The sequence below is a fragment of the Curcuma longa genome, unplaced genomic scaffold (assembly GCF_044706935.1).
Source record: "Curcuma longa cultivar G26 ecotype Majalengka, Jawa Barat unplaced genomic scaffold, ITB_CL_G26_1.1 contig_23791, whole genome shotgun sequence".
NCBI classification, from domain to species: Eukaryota; Viridiplantae; Streptophyta; class Magnoliopsida; order Zingiberales; family Zingiberaceae; genus Curcuma; species Curcuma longa.
In genome coordinates, this window is record NW_027432251.1 from 1 (window position 1) to 18,028 (window position 18,028).

General features: G+C 41.8%; 4 protein-coding genes across 5 annotated transcripts; 2 read left to right on the forward strand and 2 right to left on the reverse strand.

The window, feature by feature from the left end:
- Positions 1-501: 501 nt before the first annotated feature.
- On the forward strand, positions 502-3,192 carry LOC141818215 (uncharacterized). The gene is made up of 3 exons (XM_074705754.1): positions 502-735; positions 932-1,374; positions 1,852-3,192. The coding sequence occupies exons 1-3, from the start codon at positions 673-675 to the stop codon at positions 2,975-2,977; spliced, it is 1,632 nt and encodes a 543-aa protein (XP_074561855.1). The 5' UTR covers positions 502-672; the 3' UTR covers positions 2,978-3,192.
- A 3,207-nt stretch (positions 3,193-6,399) lies between these two features.
- Positions 6,400-7,229, forward strand: LOC141818214 (uncharacterized). Its single transcript, XM_074705753.1, has 4 exons — positions 6,400-6,516; positions 6,590-6,660; positions 6,741-6,966; positions 7,066-7,229. Exons 1-4 carry the CDS (start codon positions 6,423-6,425, stop codon positions 7,227-7,229), a joined length of 555 nt encoding a protein of 184 aa, XP_074561854.1. The 5' UTR covers positions 6,400-6,422.
- On the reverse strand, positions 6,913-9,606 carry LOC141818213 (uncharacterized). 2 transcript variants are annotated; one of them, XR_012600926.1, is made up of 3 exons: positions 8,423-9,606; positions 8,198-8,333; positions 6,913-6,996 (listed from the first exon to the last, which is right to left on the reverse strand). XR_012600926.1 is itself a non-coding variant. In XM_074705752.1 (1 exon), the coding sequence occupies exon 1, from the start codon at positions 9,502-9,504 to the stop codon at positions 8,419-8,421; it is 1,086 nt and encodes a 361-aa protein (XP_074561853.1). In that variant the 5' UTR covers positions 9,505-9,606; the 3' UTR covers positions 8,350-8,418. The 2 variants fall into 2 exon arrangements, 1 of the variants encoding a protein (XP_074561853.1); XM_074705752.1 differs by lacking the exons at positions 6,913-6,996; positions 8,198-8,333 and having other exon boundaries at positions 8,350-9,606.
- Positions 9,607-11,699: 2,093 nt separating this feature from the next.
- LOC141818209 (protein DEHYDRATION-INDUCED 19 homolog 2-like) lies at positions 11,700-16,964 on the reverse strand. The gene is made up of 5 exons (XM_074705749.1): positions 16,711-16,964; positions 16,491-16,636; positions 13,344-13,423; positions 12,685-12,969; positions 11,700-12,070 (listed from the first exon to the last, which is right to left on the reverse strand). The coding sequence occupies exons 1-5, from the start codon at positions 16,823-16,825 to the stop codon at positions 11,968-11,970; spliced, it is 729 nt and encodes a 242-aa protein (XP_074561850.1). The 5' UTR covers positions 16,826-16,964; the 3' UTR covers positions 11,700-11,967.
- Positions 16,965-18,028: the final 1,064 nt, after the last annotated feature.

Below are 18,028 nucleotides of genomic sequence, written 5' to 3' on the forward strand. Positions count from 1 at the left end.
AAAAGTGGCAGGAATCTTGTGGATTAAGCTATTCCATAAATACTCTCCTCCAAAGGCATTTATTTTCCACGCTAAACCTTCCCTTACTCGTTTAATACAGTTACCTGCCTCGTGACCGGCTTCCGATCGGGACCCACATCAGTAGCCAGGGACCCATCTGAAGGGCTCCCACTGCCATCTATCCGCCGTCAGTTTCCGATGGACCAACGGCCAGGATTGGCTTTTACCGCGGGTATTAATTGGGCGAGAAAAAGGCGGGGCAAATGGTCCATGCGGTCGCAGTCGCGGTCGCGGTCGGGTCACCGCTTTTTGCCGTTCTTCTCCTTTTTTCGGGAGTCGAACCCGTGAAAGAGGTGCGGTTACCGTAAGAGAGTAATTAAATTACCGCTCCATTTTCGATTTTTTAAAATTGGATTTCCTTCGTGTAGAGTAGAGGAGGAAGGGTGAGCATCTTTGCCAGCGAGGAAGTTGAAGGATCGAAGCTTTCTCTGAAAGGGAAAGGAGGAGCAGTCAAAGTTGCGATTTTTCCCCCCGCTCTTCGTTGCCTCGTTCTTCCTCTTGTTTAAATCTCCATTTGTTGCCTCTGAGCTCGTAGCACCTCAACTCCTGGATCAGGACCAGCGAAAGTTGAGACCTTTAGGTGGGGAGGGAGAGGTGGAAGGTGATGCTGCAATGGCAGCCAGCTCACCTTCTCTCGCCTCGGAGAAGAAGCCGTGGTGGCTGAGTAACAAGAAGGTGGGTTTCGTTCTGTTCTGTTTCTTTCCGAAGCTTACTCTGTTCCATCCATGGAGAAATTGGTCTGGGCTTTGTTTTGTTTCCCCTTGGTGTTCTTCGAGTTCATCGGCTTTTGATGGGGTTTTTCCCGGTTTGATGCCAAACTGTGTGTCAAAATCTCATCTTTTGTCTTCTTCCTTCCTGTGCGTCGGCTCAGGTGGTGGACAAGTACCTACGGGAAGCCCGGTCTCTCATCGCGTCGCAAGAGCAGTCCAATGTGGCCGTCGCTGTGGGCCTCCTCGACGCGGCTCTCGCCCTCTACCCGCGCATGGAGGCCGCGCTCGAGCTCAAGGCCCGGTCTCTCCTCTTCCTCCGCCGCTTCCGCGAGGTGGCCGACATGCTCCAGGACTACATCCCGAGCTACAAGGTCGGCTGCGGCGTTGGAGAAGGCGACTCGTCCTCGTCCTCTCTAGGCTCCGCCGGCGACCACTCCTCAGTAGCTTCCTCCGCGCCGCTCACTCGGGAGCGCGCCAATCTTCTTTCCCCCGACCGCGAGATGTCCGACGGCGACCGCTCCTTCCGGTGCTTCTCCGTCGCCGACCTCAAGCGTCGGGTCTTGGCCAGTATTTCCAAAAGCTCCGACGGGGAAGGCCAGTGGAGGTACATTCCCATCCCATCTCGAAGTTCCCCACATTGATTAAGTGAACAAATTTAACTCGATGGATACGATAAATCAGTCTGGAAACTGTTAATTTCTATTATATATCATCCAACCATTATTGATCTCGAAGTGAACACCAATACGATTGTTGAAGAGCAATTGGGAATTCAACATCGACGTTGGTGGTGGCGATAGGTTTCTCATACTGTTAAATCACCTTTACAAATTTACCCTCGGATAGAAACAAGAACACCCGCTAAATAAGCTTCTAATTCGTGCCAAACTTGGCTTGGTGAACGGAGACAGGCCATGGCCAGCGCTATCAACGCGCGGGTTAATTTGGTCATTTAAGTCGGAATATGATGATAGTCTTTGTCTTTTGTCTATGCTTTCGATTTCATGGTTTCCTGTTCTGATTCGGCGGGCAGGAACAATGAGTTCATCGTCATATCGCTTATGCCCAGTTCTCTTCTCAGGTATTTGGTGCTCGGGCAGGCTTGTTGCCACCTTGGGATGATGGAGGACGCGATGGTTCTTCTACAAAGTGGCCGCCGTCTCGCTTCGGCCGCTTTCCGCCGCGAGTCCGTCTGCTTGTCGGACGACAGCTTCGGCGGCGACGGTGGCGTCGCGGTTTCTGCTCCACCGCCTTCGGAAATGGAGTCCGTCTCCCAGCTCATCTCTCACATCAAGCTGATCCTCAGGCGCCGAGCCGCCGCGCTGGCCGCTCTCGACGCCGGCCTCCCTGCTGAAGCCATCCGCCATTTCACCAAGGTTCTGGACAGCCGCCGAGGCCTACCCGGCAACTTCGCGGCAGGATGCCTCATCGGCCGCGCCGCCGCGCACAAAGCCACCGGCCGCCTCGCGGACGCCATCGCTGATTGCAACCGCGCGCTAGCTCTTGACCCTTCCTCCATCCCTGCCCTCCGCGCCCGAGCCGACCTCTTCGAGGCGGTGCGCGCGCTCCCGGACTGCCTCCACGACCTAGAGCACTTAAAGCTCCTCCACGATGCCATCCTCCGCGACCGTAAGCTTCCCGGTCCACGGTGGAGGCCCCACCACGACGTCCGCTACCGTGACATCCCCGCGAACCTCCGCGCGCTCACCGCGCGGATCCAGCAACTCCGCGGGCGCATCGCCGCCTGGGAGGCCAATAACGTGGATTACTACGCGCTGCTTGGCGTTCGACGCGGGTGCGCGCGCACGGAATTGGGGCGCGCTCACCTTCTTCTGACGCTGAAGCACAAGCCGGAGAAAGCCGTGGCTTTCGTCGACCGCCTCGAGTTCGCGGACGACCACAGGGACTTGGACTCAATCCGCGACCAAGCGAGAATGACCGCTTCTGTTCTTTATCGAATGTTACAAAAGGGGCACGCCAGCATCATGGCGGCGGTGACGGCGGAGGAGGCGGCGGAGAAGCAGAGGGCCAAGGAGGCTTCCGAGGCAGCCACCGCAATCCAAATACCGACGGTGACGACGGCAGACAATCCGATGGCAGAAAAGGCTTCCGTGTTCCAGGGTGTGTTCTGCCGCGACATGGCCGTGGTGGGCAGTATGCTGTCGCACAGGGCGATTCCGGTGAAGTACGAAGCGTTGAGCTGCTGATGAATTGGATGGCGATCGGAATTGGTTAATTGTCTTGCTATATTATGAATGTACAGTTCGGGTTGGGGATGATGTCGAGAGAGGCATGAACTTGAAATTTTGTTCCACTACGCAGTTCTCAATTGCTACACTGTTCTTAGATATCCAAGTTTCGTGGTTTTCCTTTCGATCTTATGAATAGCTTTCTCATGTACGATATTAATGCAAGTAATATATCCTTGTTCCGATATCTGGATTGAGACTTCACCATGGCTTCACTTTCCTTCTTCCAGTTATTAAACAAGATAAATTGAGACAGTACAAGAGGTAAAAGCCAAGGACTCTTCGTCCAGTACAGACGAATAATTCATGGACATTAACAACAAAAGCTTTCTGCTCTGCCTCTGCTCCCGCACACAGGGGCTCGTTTTGCCTCAGAGCCAGCTTTTATTCAGCGCCCAGAACCATAAATCTGTACCTGCGCTGCTGCTGCCGCTGCCACAGTTGTTTCCTAGCTTATCCTTCCGGCTACCACACCAATGCTCAGCTCACTGCGCCAACTGTTTTTGTTTCACCAGCAGAGCTTTTGAGCATCCGCCCATGAAGCGCCAGTGCACAATGTGACTAATAATATATGATATTTTACACTAGTTTGAATCTGTCACATGGATGCATCCAAATCCAGTGTGACGCCACCTTGGATCATAATTTGGATAGAGATGTTCGCAGCCATCATGATCCATGACATGGGAGGAGGCATCACCGATTTGAGCTCGCTGTGGTTCGTGGACACACAACTCTATGCCGGCGACGTGAGGGCCACATGCCCATCCCTGACTCACTCTTCTCCAGGTCTTAAACAATCGCCTCCCCCCATTATATTATCTACTCTCACTCTTCTCAAACTGGTGCAGTTTGAGGAGAGGCATGGCATTTTGTATTATTCTACATCGATCATCATCTTCGAAGCTTATCTGGTCCATCCCAGTGAATGCTCGTCAACTAGTCTGAGCCTCTCCTGTGGATAGTTCTTCAGAAATCAGCTCAATGTACTGAAAATACACACTATTGACTTGTACACCGATATTTTTATTCATGACTTCTTTGTTTTCAGGAGGAAAAAACAAAGTTTTATATAGAAAATCTAAGTAGCTAGGTCTATCTGGAGTATTTGATGGCAAGCAATAGATGCAGGAATGCCGTACAGATTACTGCAAGGTTCAGTGATGACTTTTCCCGTGAGTGTGAAGTGGATGGCAATGGCATTCAAAACAAAGGTAGGTGTAGGCTTTAAATGAGAGAAGAGGAAGTAGATGCAAAAGCACGTCAGTTGTTGCTTTCGATCGGGTCACCACTCTTTTCTCATCTGCGTGCATCAAATTCATGTTCGTACGTCGTTCAATTGCATCGTCTCATAAACCCGTGTGCCTCCCACCCTTTTTATTGCACCCATGGAATCCAAAGTTACTCGCTTTAATATTTCTTCACTTCAATTATCTACCATTTACTATCTACACGGAGATCAATGATTTAACTGGGTGCCTGACTATTTATGCTAGCAAATTGATTGCTTTGGAATTAAAGTCCTCTGAAAGCCACTAGATTTGCAAGCCAAACAAAAGCTTGATACGAGTGTTTGATTCTTAAATTGGCGGATTCTGATTGTCGATGAAGATTCATTCAACCCAAGCCAAGGCACAATGCAAACACAGTTTTTGAAAGGAAAAATAAGATGAACTTAGCTAGATCTCGAGCATTTTTCCTCCATAAAAAAGGACAAGAGACACATCAGGATTAGGCAATAATTCTTATCAGTTTCAACTTAATATTCAAATAATTGCCGTCAGTTAACTGAACATGCACCACCAGAGTATTAAACTATTGCTTTACAGGTAAAGTTTGTGCAGTTTGGTGCCTGTTTTGTGCTGTAATTAAGTATTAGAAGCAGAGCATGATGTTTTCTATCAATAATTCATGCATCTGCTCGGAAAACAACGATTATTTAACACCATAACATTCTTTTTTTATATAAACTTCATGCGTCAGAATGCAGACGTATACAGAGAGAAACGTCTCGCCAATGCCAATGATTCCAACCTCTCCCTTGTATTTTATTTTGAACTGACAAGTGAAAAAAATAAGAAAAATAAAAGAGAACTGTTTTCATTTGGTTTCAACTCGGTTTAACTTCAAAGCGAAGAAAAGAGATTCTTTCTGATAATAGAATTCAAACTACGCCATGCAATTATCAAGCGAATGACAGATACAGCGCTAAGGCGTACGTCGAGAGAATATCGATCGAACTGATTGAGAAAGCTTAAAGCAGATGCAATGCTTCACGATTAGGGTTCGCTTAAATTATGCGTTAAACGCTCCTTCGGTGTTGGAGCAAGAGGAGACACGAACAGCGCAAGGGAGCGACGTCTGGTCACGTGGTGGAGGCGTGCAGTGCATGTGGAATGGCGTTATGAATAAAGATAATAGTTTGATAGTTATATTAAAGGGCGATGATGAGCCGTTGTGGGTTGGATGGCACGTGCGAGGTCAGAGTCCACATGCTGTGTTAGCTTGCTTTAGGAATGGAGGAGTACATCACACGTGCGAGGCTTGGCTGCGGTATTTCAAATTGGGAGATGTCGTGGGATGATGCATTGTATGTGGAGGAGGATGAGAGACTAATTTTGATATTAACCAGGAAACCAACTGAAATTTAGTTAAGTATTCGTTAATAATTACTTAAAGGAGTAATTACAGTTTCTTAATTTATTTTCTCACAAATTGTCATGAAGATCGATCGTGTGAAACTGCTGGAATAGTGGATTCCACTTTAAAAAAAAAAATGCAGAAGAGGATATGGACCATATTGGGCTAAGCCCATTATCCTCCAGAACTGCAACGAGAGAGGCTAGCTACACGATCGATGGACTGCAGCCTCTTTCCTTGGCCCATTATGATTTTCAATCGCATCCAACAAAAAAATCCGTGTTTAGTTTTTTATTTCACCAAAAGTTTTTTCAAAGTAGAAAGGAAAAGAAGACGTGCAAGCACTTTTCATGGTAAGGTGCAAGTTATAACATATCCACGACTTTCCCACCAAAGCCATCAGATCTACTCTTATAATATTAATCACGAGGACTTTGATTACTAGTTAAATCGAATATAATTCCAACATATAGTAACTAAATAAATAAAATTTATAGAATATGGCTGAAGATGCAACTTTCAGAAAAAATATATATATTGATAGACGGGGAACCAATTTCGTGGAGAATTGATTCGTACATTAACCAAAGAACAAGGTAAAAAGGATGAGAAATTGTCAATAATTAATCAATCAAACCAACTATATATATTTTTATATTTTTTATATGCCCAAAATAATCAGCCAAATTTGTATAAATCGTCTTGGTTTGCGAATTCTGAATCCTCATCGATCAAATTAAGATATCAGAATTTCTCTCAATTAATGGCTTCCAGTGCTTTTCAACTCAGGGCAGTGCCATTCCTCCTGGCCCTTTCACTTGGTTTCTCTACTTGTCGTAGCATCCCGACAGATGGAAGTAAATCACTATTTTTGCTTAAATTAATTTGTATATCTACTGTTTCAAACCCCCAAATTTTTTTTTCATAAAGATGCAGATGAAAATCCGAGCGATCCGAGCGACCTTGCCGAGAGGGCGATGTCATGCTTCCTCGATCATAATGTGAGTATAATTAATTAAATAGATATATCTATTATATTCTAATTACAAATATTTTTTTACATATATAACAAAAATTGAAGATCTATGTGAGATGCCAAGACTCGTACAGACTGAACGAGAAAGGGTCGATCGACGTGCCGCCTGAGGCCACTGATGAGTTCTGCCACGGCCCGTGCCTGGTGGAAACGAAGCTTGTGCTCGACTGCGTCGAGAAGAAGCTTCAAGACTTCCAGTTCTACAACGGGGCAACCGTCCTCGACGTCAAGTACACTCTTCACACTGGCTGTGGCCACACCAGCAAGCGAGGTAACGAAAAATTGGAGCTATAGCTAAGGCCTGCATGCAGCTAATTGCTCAGTCAACAGAAAAGAAAAGCAACATCTAGCTAGCTTTTTATTTGCGCAGGTGACTTCACGGTGAAGAACGATAGCGAGGATTCAAAAGTGGTGCCTAAGACTCATCCTGGTGCACATCTGGACTACGATGACTATTTCGATCATGGCAGCAAGCTATCGGTTCCAGTAGTTTACTACTTGATGCTCGGCTTAGTTCTACTTCTCTGGAGCTAGCTAGCTAGATACAGACACAGATGGCTCATTGATGTTCTTCATTGTCTTGGAATTACAATGCATGGATTAATGATTGATCGCTTATGTTAAATTTCGACATCAAAGCAAGTGTCGAAGCACTTGTTCTAGTAATATTGTAATTGATCTAGTACTCATCCTAATAAGTAGTGATATTTGAGCAACTTGGATTCTACCTGAACTTAGAGGTTCCAGAGTCCTTTTCTACTTGATTAAGAGTGAAAACGACAGTTATAGATGGATTAGCATGAGGAGGAGAATCCAAAACTTCCTAGTCAAACGCCCATCATCTTTGTTCAAGTGTCACCGTCATCATGTTATTTCTTTGTCTGATCATATAATTTAATTGTCTAAATATTTTCAAGCAGTACATATCCGATCCATTTAATGTTATATAAGACTTAACTAGCATATAAAATATTCAGTTTAATTAGCTAATTAATTAAACTTTTTTTAAAGAAGAAAACAGCCCTGAGAATCATAGGGACTAAAACAAGATTAAGGCGCTTCGCCAGGGAGAGACGCATGCATAGTCGACAGAGAAGCATGGGAGCATTTGAAGCCTTTAATGCCTACAGTTAGCAGCAGTTGGGAATGAACTGCCTAGATGCCCTCGTATCATCATATGCTATACATGAAGACAAAAGGACAATATGGATCGGGACCAAATCACAGAGATATAACTGCACTATAGGATGAGATGAGGCATTGAGGCAGAGGCTAGCTCCTAATTATCCTAAATGCTACGATGCCTCCTATCTCTCTTTTAACTATTGATAAATCGATAGTTGGAAATTAAAAACACTAACTTTACTGACTACTACAATATACCTGTTTATCAAACTCAACCTCAACCCAATCCAGTTCATCCATTGCGTACTGTGTAGTTAGCAGTGGAATATAGATAGTTATTTAACATGATTTGTGAATTAAGCATCTCGATGGCATACCTGTAATATAGCCCATATGCTACACAGTACAGTGATTGATGACGGCCATCTGCTTACTGTAGCGAAATGTTACTGGACCAAAATTAACCGTCACGACTTGGTTGATTGGATAGTACGTAGAAATTATTTTGATCCACTACCAAAAAGGAAAATAAATGATAATCAAATTTGTACAGACATGGATCTACCTTTCTCGATGCGAAATGGTGGTCGATTTTTGTTTACCTGGAGGTGACGGGATTGAGGGCCTTGGCGAGGCTGTTGAAGGTGGTGTAACCTCGCGAGGTGAAGCCCAAGCAGCTAAGCAGGCCTTGGCGGTACGGCAGGAACGTCCGCCGCCTCATCTCCTCCGCCTGCGCACGGCTGGCCGTGTAATGCCGCTCGTGCGCGGAAGGCGCTGCCGCAGCCCTTGTCGGCCTCCGCCGCGTTGCTACTCCGTTTGTCAGCCTCTTCGAGGCTCGTGTCTTGGTGTGCTCCGCCGCCGGAGACGAAGCTTCTGAAGCCTGCGGTGAGGAGGCCGAGCTCGGCGACGAGGGCTTTGATTTGGCTGACGGGGAGAAGGAGATCGAGCGCCAGAACCTATCCTTCTCGCCCCGCTCGCTCCCTTCGCTTTTGCTCCGGTGGAGAAGGAAGTCTTTGAGCAAGATCCATCTCTTGGAGCTCCTTCCTCCGGAGGAGGTGGAAGAGGTGGAGGAGGAACGGGACGACGACGCCGAATCCGGCGGCGTCGCTGCCGCCGGTCCATTCGAATCTTTGTCGATAATTTCTATCCTCTTCGCCTCTTCTTGCTTCTCCATCTTTTCTTCTTGCCACTGGAACCGAGGGCTTCGAAGGGGAGACATGGATCTAGTCCTCCGATGTAGGGATCTGCTCCGCATCCTCATCCCTCGCCCCCTTCCATCCTCCTCCTCCTCCGTCATTTCCCCTTCCTCCTCGTCGCCATCCACCAGAGGCGCGAGGCGCTGCTGACGCAGAAGGTGGGAGGAGAGCCTCAAGGGCCGGATCTGGCCGTCGAGAAAGAGCTCATCGGCGGAGGTCATCGTCCCGCCTCTGATGGCACCGTCGAACTCGAAGGGCCCGGCGGACCAGCCATCGTCGACCGTGGCACGGGCAGGGGCCGCGTCCGAGGAGAACGAATAAGGCGGGGAGGAGAGGACGTAGTGGACGGGGCTAGCGGGGCAGCTGAAGAAGTAGCCATCGGGCGCATCAGGACCTGGGCTGCACACCGCGCCGCCAATCAGGTGGTGCGCCGGGGAGAAGGCAGCGCAATCGAGGGTTTCGCCATTGTCAGGGCTACCGAGCTCCATCTCAGTTCCTCTTCGTTCGGAATCGACGAGCAGGAGAAGACGAGGGCGATCGAAATAAATAGAAAGAGAGAGTGGAGAGACAGAGAGTGGCAATCAATAGAGGGAGACAGTGGCGAGAAAGAAGAGGGTGGCCAAGGATGCGCCGCGGGTTGTTATAAATAGCAAACACGTCGTGCACTCGCAACCGGTAACTGTTTTCAAATTACTATTTAAATATTATGGAAAGTATTTCTCAATGAGAGAGAGCCCTGCCCTGCCCTGCCCGCCTTCAAAACCATTCACTGATCGAATTTTGTTAGGGCAAATAAACCGTGTTCGGCGGTGCGGTCGACCCAAGATACTTCACTAATAATAATTTATGCCAAAATTAACTTAAATAATATTAATTTACCAGATTATGTTATGATTAACACCCAATGTCGATTATGTTTCCTGATCAACCAACTTAGCTCGTTTGGCTCGATCGACTCGTATGATTCATCCGGTTCGCTCAGCTAGACCGCCCGTTCACTTGGCCCAATCTACCTCACCCATGAGTCGGTCCTTTTGACTTGACGACCTTGCCTAATTTGACGATTTCCTTTATCTAGTTTAGTTTCTGTAAATGGTTCAACTCAATCTACGTGATCAACCTAACCAAATAAGGTTGGTGCTCCCAAATTTAAGCCTGGAGCTGGAGATATTTATAAATCAGGAGTGAGTATTATTTTGTGAGTGATGGTGAGGATCAAAGATTTGGTTTCGCTTGATTTAGAGAGGACAAAATGCATAAATTAAAAAAGAAACTATTATCTTATATAATTTCTCATTCTTTTTTAAATTCTCCCAATAATTAATCCTTTTCAACTCTCTAAACAAGTCATAAATGCTAGAGTAGACTGAGATGGCGATTTGACTCATTTTTTATATATAAAAATAAAGATTGTCAAAGTGAGATGGCGATTTGATCCATTTTTTTTGGGTCTATATAAAATTAACGATGTTACTTGTTGCTCTAATCATTTTAGTTGCTTCTATTTCTAACATGAATCAAAATGGTATTCTTGAACTCATATATGATGTGACATGAAAGAGTAGTCGAGACTAGAGAAATTTCATTGTATGCTAAGATTAATTGTCGTGCTAATCCATGTGTTGATGTCGAACGCGTTCGTTGTATTGGTCCTGTTCCTTGATGTTCTTATATGACTACAAGATTTAAAATACACTATTCGAACCACTTAGGAACATTAATCGTACTGAGCGTAGCTATTAAACAAACTACGATGGATATTTCAAAGTGGACGTCCAAATCAAAGATTATAACTCATTTTCCATTTTTCTAATCTTCTTTTTCATCCTGAATTAATCACTTAACTCGGCTTTTGAAAGTAAGTGACGTTTATGATGAAATTTACACCGATTAGTCGTCGACATCGAGACACTGTGGGTGGGGTGGGACTCCCATTAGATGAGCAACGTACTCATCCACCGTCCAGCCTGCCATGTTCTTGTACCATGACATTTCGATTTCAGCCAATTTATAGCGACCCACCATGACTTTTCCTCAGGCCTGTTTACTTCTGGATTTCGTGCGACCAGCGAGCTGTTCTTCCTTGGCCAATCATACGTGTCCACGCGGCGAACTCATTAATTATTTCCGAATTACCAAAAATAAGAGAATCCAATGCAAATAATACGAACCTTGTTGGGTCTTTATCATATCCGGTTTGTCGATTTATTCATTCAATCACATCATGATTACCATTGCTATTGAATGATGATGATACCTCGTATTTAATGCTTTTTTTTTTTTGTTTATGAGCAAGAAGATACACACAGAAATAGTTGGACTACAATTAAAACCTTTATCAATTGTTTTTTTTTTGGTCTCGGCCATAGTTATCTCAACACCGATAGAGAGAGGTGGGGAGTACATTGAAAAGAGGGAAGAGAAAGTCAGTTAAGAGAGCTAAAAAAGTTAAAAACAATGAAACTTAAACAGGCAGTAATTTCTTACATCCAATAAGATTTTGTTTACAATTAAAATAATGATCCAGATCCAAATTATTTAAATTCGCAGCAAACTGTCGCTCATCATTAAACAGTAGCAAGAAATTGATCTAAAATTTAAAGCTGACTATGTAAATCTCATTCCTTTCATTGAATGCTATCACTATTGAATTAGCAAAATTCTATCTATGTTTATCCAAGTATTCAATAGAAAGTATACATCCATATTTTGCTGCATTAAAATATGAAGAACTTACCATACTGTCTCTTAAGATATCAAGAACTAAGTAAAACCACATAGTACACATTGTTCTCTCCTCCCTCCCCAGTAGGACTGCTTAAATATATAAATTTTATTTTAAAATACTGGAATAGAATGATGCTCATGAATAACAAGAATTTTCTGTCTCCTAACATGCTTGTCTATTTTTATCAAGCATTCTGAATACTGTCACCCATGAAATTTATGCCTCACAATGTGTCGTCGAATATGGTAGACAGAACAAGCTCTTGCACAAAGTCGCACCTTCGAGCTCTCTCTTTCTGATCCTTGTCAGTTAGGGATGGTTCAACCCTGAGGTTTGAAGCACATCAATCAAACAAGTAAAAAAAAAAACATTTAGAGAATAGAAACATAAAAGCATTTAGAGAACACAACTTAATTCTGTTTCCTAATTTCATTGGCAGCATCACTATGCATGGCTGACTCATTAATATCAACCCCCGAAGCAAGTTTTAGCTTCCCAAAGCACAACAACTTCCACCTATAGATGACCTCACTGACTATAGTACATAAGAAATGATAACTTCCCGATCATATAGTATTTGAAACTACTTCTCCATGTTAACTATATTGTACCAATAAAATTGTTAGAGCTTGTATCATATCTTCTGAATATTAATAAGAAAGAACAATTTGGTACCATTATTCCGCATTGTATATATGTATGTATTGTTAACTTACAAAGCTAAAATATTTCCAACACTAGGCATAATTTGCATGAACTTATAACCAAAGTATCTTACTTCAGACGGTCTCCCATCTCAAATGGTCTGAACTTCACATGGCTAAAAGGAAAAAAAATGATGACAAAACAAGCATGAACCACAAAAAAGCTGATAGCTTTCCACGAATTGCACACACATCTATACCATGAAATAGAAATTTAATAATAGAAATACAAATACCTCTCAACCAATTTTTCATCTGAATTGTTGCCAGTAAGGCTCCCTTCATTAAAGGAGTTTGCATGTGCATCTTTTGGTGATTCATTCAATGGCAACGACGATTCATCCAAAGGCAAGGTGTACATGAGGGATGATATAAATGGATCAGGTACTGCTGCTGGAGGAGCCATATAGGAGGATCCCCCTAGAAGATCATGTAAATTGCCTTCTCTCAGATCCTTTCGTAATAGGGAAAGCATGGTATGAGAAGCTGATGATCCTCTACGGTATCTTCTCCTACGCTGCATGTACTAGCAAATTAAGGAATTCATACAAAAGCAAAAAAGGCTTCAATTATTATCATTTCACTACCAGACAAAAGAAACCTAAAACATTCAAAATTTTCATCTGTAACCAAACACTAACTAAAAAAATCACCAAGAAGCTTTTATGAAAAGTAGAATTAAGAAATCCATATTTTTTGTTCATTGCAAAGATTAAATGGAGGGAAAAAACTAGCAACCCCATATACTAGCAAATCAGCAAGTAGAACTGTATGCATTGTATATGCACGTATCATAATTTCAAATTATAACTGGGCCTTTCAACAATTTGACATTTCATATATAATTTATTAGCTCATCTTTCTAGAAAAACAATCAGAGGAGAACAAAAAGGATATCTTAAAGAAACTTCCATGTTGTGTTGTCAAGTGTCCAACCAAGTCAATTCCTACACTAGCCGCACAAATAGGGCATACCTGCAAAAGGAAATACATCTCAGCTATCAGCATAACAAGACCTCACTGAAAGTTAACCCAAGAAAAGCTCCAATAAAAAGAGAGGTTGGTTCATCTGTGATGTGCCAATAATCATCATACATAGAGAAAAAGACATTAAACCTAACAAAATTGTCAGCTTGAGAGAGAGTTATACAATGTGCCACAGCATGTTCGCAACTACAACCACTAAAATAAAGAAAAAAATAGAAGAAAATGATCTCTGATTGTTTCTCTTAGCCATCTTTGCCCCTAAAACAATATTCCTATAGTCATCAAAACTTTTTCCAGCCGCCTTCTTGTTCTCTTGTTATACTATGATTTCCTATATAAATTAACTGAGTCTCCTTATTAATGCATTTTCAATTTTCAACAAGTACATTCTATATGATGCACATTGAAGCAAATTTACATCTCATAATCTCCTTTTTTGCTGTGGGAATTCAGATATCAGAATTTAACAGTCTCTTCCAGATGTACATCCTCACTGTATCCATCCTGTTAATAAGATACCTCTACACTACATAATTTGATCTGCAATAGTGCAAAAAGTTGACATCATTATCCAAACAAGACTGATCAGAGAATAATAGCATAACTATATAAGATACAAGGGGAATTGTTCAGTTACATGTGTTTCTTGTTAATTTCACTAAAGCAAACTAAGAGATTAAGAAAAATATGCTCATTGGCATTATATGTTATGATATAGGATTTAATTAGGGTTTGATTGTTTTGAATTGAACTTAATTTAAACCTGAAATTTCATGTATAGCTTGATTGGATTTGTTCAGACAAAGTTTGGGTAGTTAGCAGCTGAAGGAAGATGACAATGAAAATCTGATCAGATTTGATTTGATCATAGGATCTTCCATCTCTTTTTGTTGTGTTTCTGAATTATATCAAAAATGTAACTAAGGTAAATGATGCTTGTGCAATAAATGGTTGGTACTTTACAGGGCTGGTGTGATGGTGATGGTGATCACATGCAATAAATCATAACTATGCATTTTATTTTTATGCTACAACAATTGAAAATTAATTGACAAACCAAGGTAAGATGTTGATTCACACCATATATGCAGGAAATTTAGTGCAGTCTGATGGGCATTAAGCAAACAGTCCACATTATCTAGTCAAGATTTAGCTACTGATGTACTTATCAAAACAGATCCAGCTACCCAATGCCAGTTGGTGTAATTCAAAGCATCAACCTGAAAAACACAAGAGGATTCCAATGTCTAACGGAGCCCAGCACAGCGCCCAATTTAGTTTTTGATTACTTTTGGTGGTTTGGGGCCTTAAGCCCAATATAAGGCCCACTGAACGCAACTTCATTTGTCATTAGCTTAACTTTCAATTAACCCTTCCATTGTTTCTCTAGTTCTCTGAACACTTCCAAAACTGCCCTTTTTGTTTTGAAGTTCATTACCACTCAAATGCTAATCTTAATAGCAACATGCCAATAGAATAGAAAAATGTCATCATTGGTAGTCATCGACTGTGATTACAATGCTTGTGAGAGAGGATCAGTTAATGGATTGTTATAAGATCTTCTCAAATGCACCAAAGTTCCACAATAAACCTAACAACATTTTAAAGAGCAATTAACAATTATACACCGACCATAATTTATGGATCAGAGAAGTTGGGACAGTTAGGAAACAACAAATAATAATATATAGAAAGCTGTTCATGCTAAGGTGGATGAATGGCTTCACTATAAACAAGAAAATAAAAAAATACTAACATCCAAGAGCAATTTAATGTAACTAAATAGATTGGATTAACAAAATGAGAGGGAAAAAGTTAAGATATAGACATATTCGAAGACGACCGGTAGATTTTAAAAAAGTTGAATTGATTGCAGTGGAAGGTATGAGAGGTGAAGGGAACAAAAAAAAACTTATGTAATGAAAAAATAATTCAATTGATTTAATGTTAATAATGATATCCCCTTGCATAGAATTTAATGGAAGGATAGGATCCATATAGCACACCGTTCAATATTTTGGGGAAAAAGTCAGACAGTATTATAGGCTTGATAGGTGAGTATTAAGGTCCTAATCACAACAAGTTTGGATTTTAATGAGATCATTTACAGTGCATCCAAAGCAGTTACATTTCTGATGGAGGCAATGTAAATGAAATAACTCCAAATGAAAGGTCAGCAGATGCTCTGAATTGTTACAAGGATCTACAAGAAAACATTCAGATATACAAAAAGACACCAAAAACAACAAGTTGAATAGCATAATTTGATAGGTGAGCACTGAAGCAGGCTCTTTATGAACAATAAAAGGATCACAGAAATAATCTCGAGGATCTCCAACTGGTGGTGACCGTCAAAGTTTTGATATTTCAGTACAACTCAAGCAAGACGGCATAATGGAGTACAGAAAAAGTACTGAAACTCATTGGAATTATATTTATGGCAACGGAAGCAACAAGCAAATAGACATCTCTGAATAGCAAGTTTGGATATCAAAAAGAGGTAAATTAATCACAAAGAAATCACATCATAGAATTCACCGGATAAACAAAAGCAACCTACGAGAATAATGAGGAAGAAGATGTCCTACTAGGTCTAGTCTTGCAAGGAGGAATTAGAATCATATCATGCCATCGTGATGCGGCCAACTGCATAGAAATGATCGTAGAATAGGCAATATACAGCCAGTATAAAATAAATAAATTGGCCATCTAAAAGATGTGAAAATCAGCAAGCGAAGCCTGTTCCTGTTGTATGGTAATCGATGGTATTAGAATCAAGCAATACCACACCAGGACCTTTTCCATCAAAAATACAAAGTAATCATCTATCAAATTACCAAACTCGACATAACAATCATAATAATTTACGAGCTAAAATCAACTAATCTAGTAAAAATACAAAAAAAGGAAGAGAAGGAAGCCTGCAAATAATGCCACTTTTCCTACCAAAATAGGATTTGAACAAAAAATAATGACGGAAATTATAAAAAAGAAATCATAAAACCAAGGTCTCAACACGCCCGTTCTTACTGGAATAGTGAAGGGGGGAAAGTACCACATCTTTAGCCTCCATGGGATGCTCATCATCGATGTGACAGCAGAGACCCACGATATCAAAATCGTCGTTGCAGAAAGGGCAGGGGAACTCCGCTCGGAGATCATCCTCAACGCCATCAAACTCCTCGTACCCAAGAAACAGATCTACAGACAGAACATCCGATCAGGAGAGACTTCGAGCAACAGCACGACGCTCACAAATCCAGGAACCACCGTACCTCTCCAGCTGCGAAGATTGGGATCTCGCGATGCGTCGACGTAACGCGACTGCAGCGCGGCCTGGTGGCGCTTCGACGCGGCTGCGGAGAATCGGCTCCACGCATCGGATTCCATGGTCGACCCGATCGCCTCCCAATTCCTTTTTCACCCAAGATTCCAGTGCCAATTCCGCCCCGGAGAGCCGCAATCGAAGCCCCACCACCCGCAGCACGAAAAAGATGTGAGAAATGGGGGCAGAGGCTTATAGAAACGGAAGAGGAGAGATGAGAGAGGACGGTCATTTGTTTATATAGCGCGTGTAAAAGTTTTTTTTTTGTTTTTTGTTTTTTGTTTTTGTAAAAAGGCGAAGCCGCCGACCCACCGGCGTTCTTAATTGCACGCCGTATTTGGACACGACGAAAACCACATCACGGTTTAACTCCCTCCTAAGTGTGGGACCCGCTAGCGCACCCTTCGATATTGAAAATTATATATTTAATGTATATAAAATTTGAAAACCTCTCAGATTAAATTTCTTAATTTTTTTTTTTTATAGATGAACATAAAATCGATGTATGAAATTGTTAAAATAACAAATACTATTTTTATTATAAAAAAATAGAAAACAATTTGTGCTATTTTTGATCATCTTCCGATTCGTGCGATACAATTCCAGATAAGATGCCTGAAGTAGGCCATGGACCTCCCAGTGCAAGAGGATAAATTAACTTATGAATCATTCAAGTCGTTGTTTAGTCATCGATCGTCATCATATTTGTCATCGTGCCTTACGGTTCATGCCTTTGATAAAGATTATATCCGTATAATACTTGATGACAACAAAATATATAATTATATCGATGTATTAAAAAAATGAATTTTGACTAATTAACACTTATTATTTTAGGCAGTCTTAGAATATTTTTAATGTCTTAACACATTTTTAAGTTTTACGTTAATGTCTTACATTTAAATTTATTATTGTCGGTGAATAATGATATTCTTTATTCTTTTGAAATCACTAATACATAATAACTATTTCATTTTGTTCAAGTTAAAAGAAATTCTAATGAAAAATATTGGATAAAAACAAAACAAATCATTAAAAACAGTAGATTAAAAAAAATTTTTGACATATAAAAATTTGAGGTCGTTTCATTGACCGCGAGCAATGATTATATAATCAGAGAAAGGCATGAAGAAGCTTATTATATTATCATAAACAACAACACACAAATCGCATAAATGAAGAAATATAAAGTTATGTTTCAAAGAACAGTGAATATTTGCCGAGAGAACCATGTTGGCATCGTTTGGCATGCTATAATAATAATAATA

Coding starts and splice junctions, on each gene's coding strand:
- LOC141818215 (XM_074705754.1), top strand. CDS start 673: ATGGCAGCCAGCTCACCTTCTCTCGCCTCGGAGAAGAAGCCGTGGTGG. Junction 736..931: donor GGTGGCTGAGTAACAAGAAG/GTGGGTTTCGTT, acceptor GCGTCGGCTCAG/GTGGTGGACAAGTACCTACG. Junction 1,375..1,851: donor GACGGGGAAGGCCAGTGGAG/GTACATTCCCAT, acceptor TTCTCTTCTCAG/GTATTTGGTGCTCGGGCAGG.
- LOC141818214 (XM_074705753.1), top strand. CDS start 6,423: ATGGCTTCCAGTGCTTTTCAACTCAGGGCAGTGCCATTCCTCCTGGCC. Junction 6,517..6,589: donor TAGCATCCCGACAGATGGAA/GTAAATCACTAT, acceptor TTTTTCATAAAG/ATGCAGATGAAAATCCGAGC. Junction 6,661..6,740: donor CATGCTTCCTCGATCATAAT/GTGAGTATAATT, acceptor CAAAAATTGAAG/ATCTATGTGAGATGCCAAGA.
- LOC141818213 (XM_074705752.1), bottom strand. CDS start 9,504: ATGGAGCTCGGTAGCCCTGACAATGGCGAAACCCTCGATTGCGCTGCC.
- LOC141818209 (XM_074705749.1), bottom strand. CDS start 16,825: ATGGAATCCGATGCGTGGAGCCGATTCTCCGCAGCCGCGTCGAAGCGC. Junction 16,637..16,710: donor CAATCTTCGCAGCTGGAGAG/GTACGGTGGTTC, acceptor TTCTGTCTGTAG/ATCTGTTTCTTGGGTACGAG. Junction 13,424..16,490: donor CCATGGAGGCTAAAGATGTG/GTACTTTCCCCC, acceptor TTCCTTTTGCAG/GTATGCCCTATTTGTGCGGC.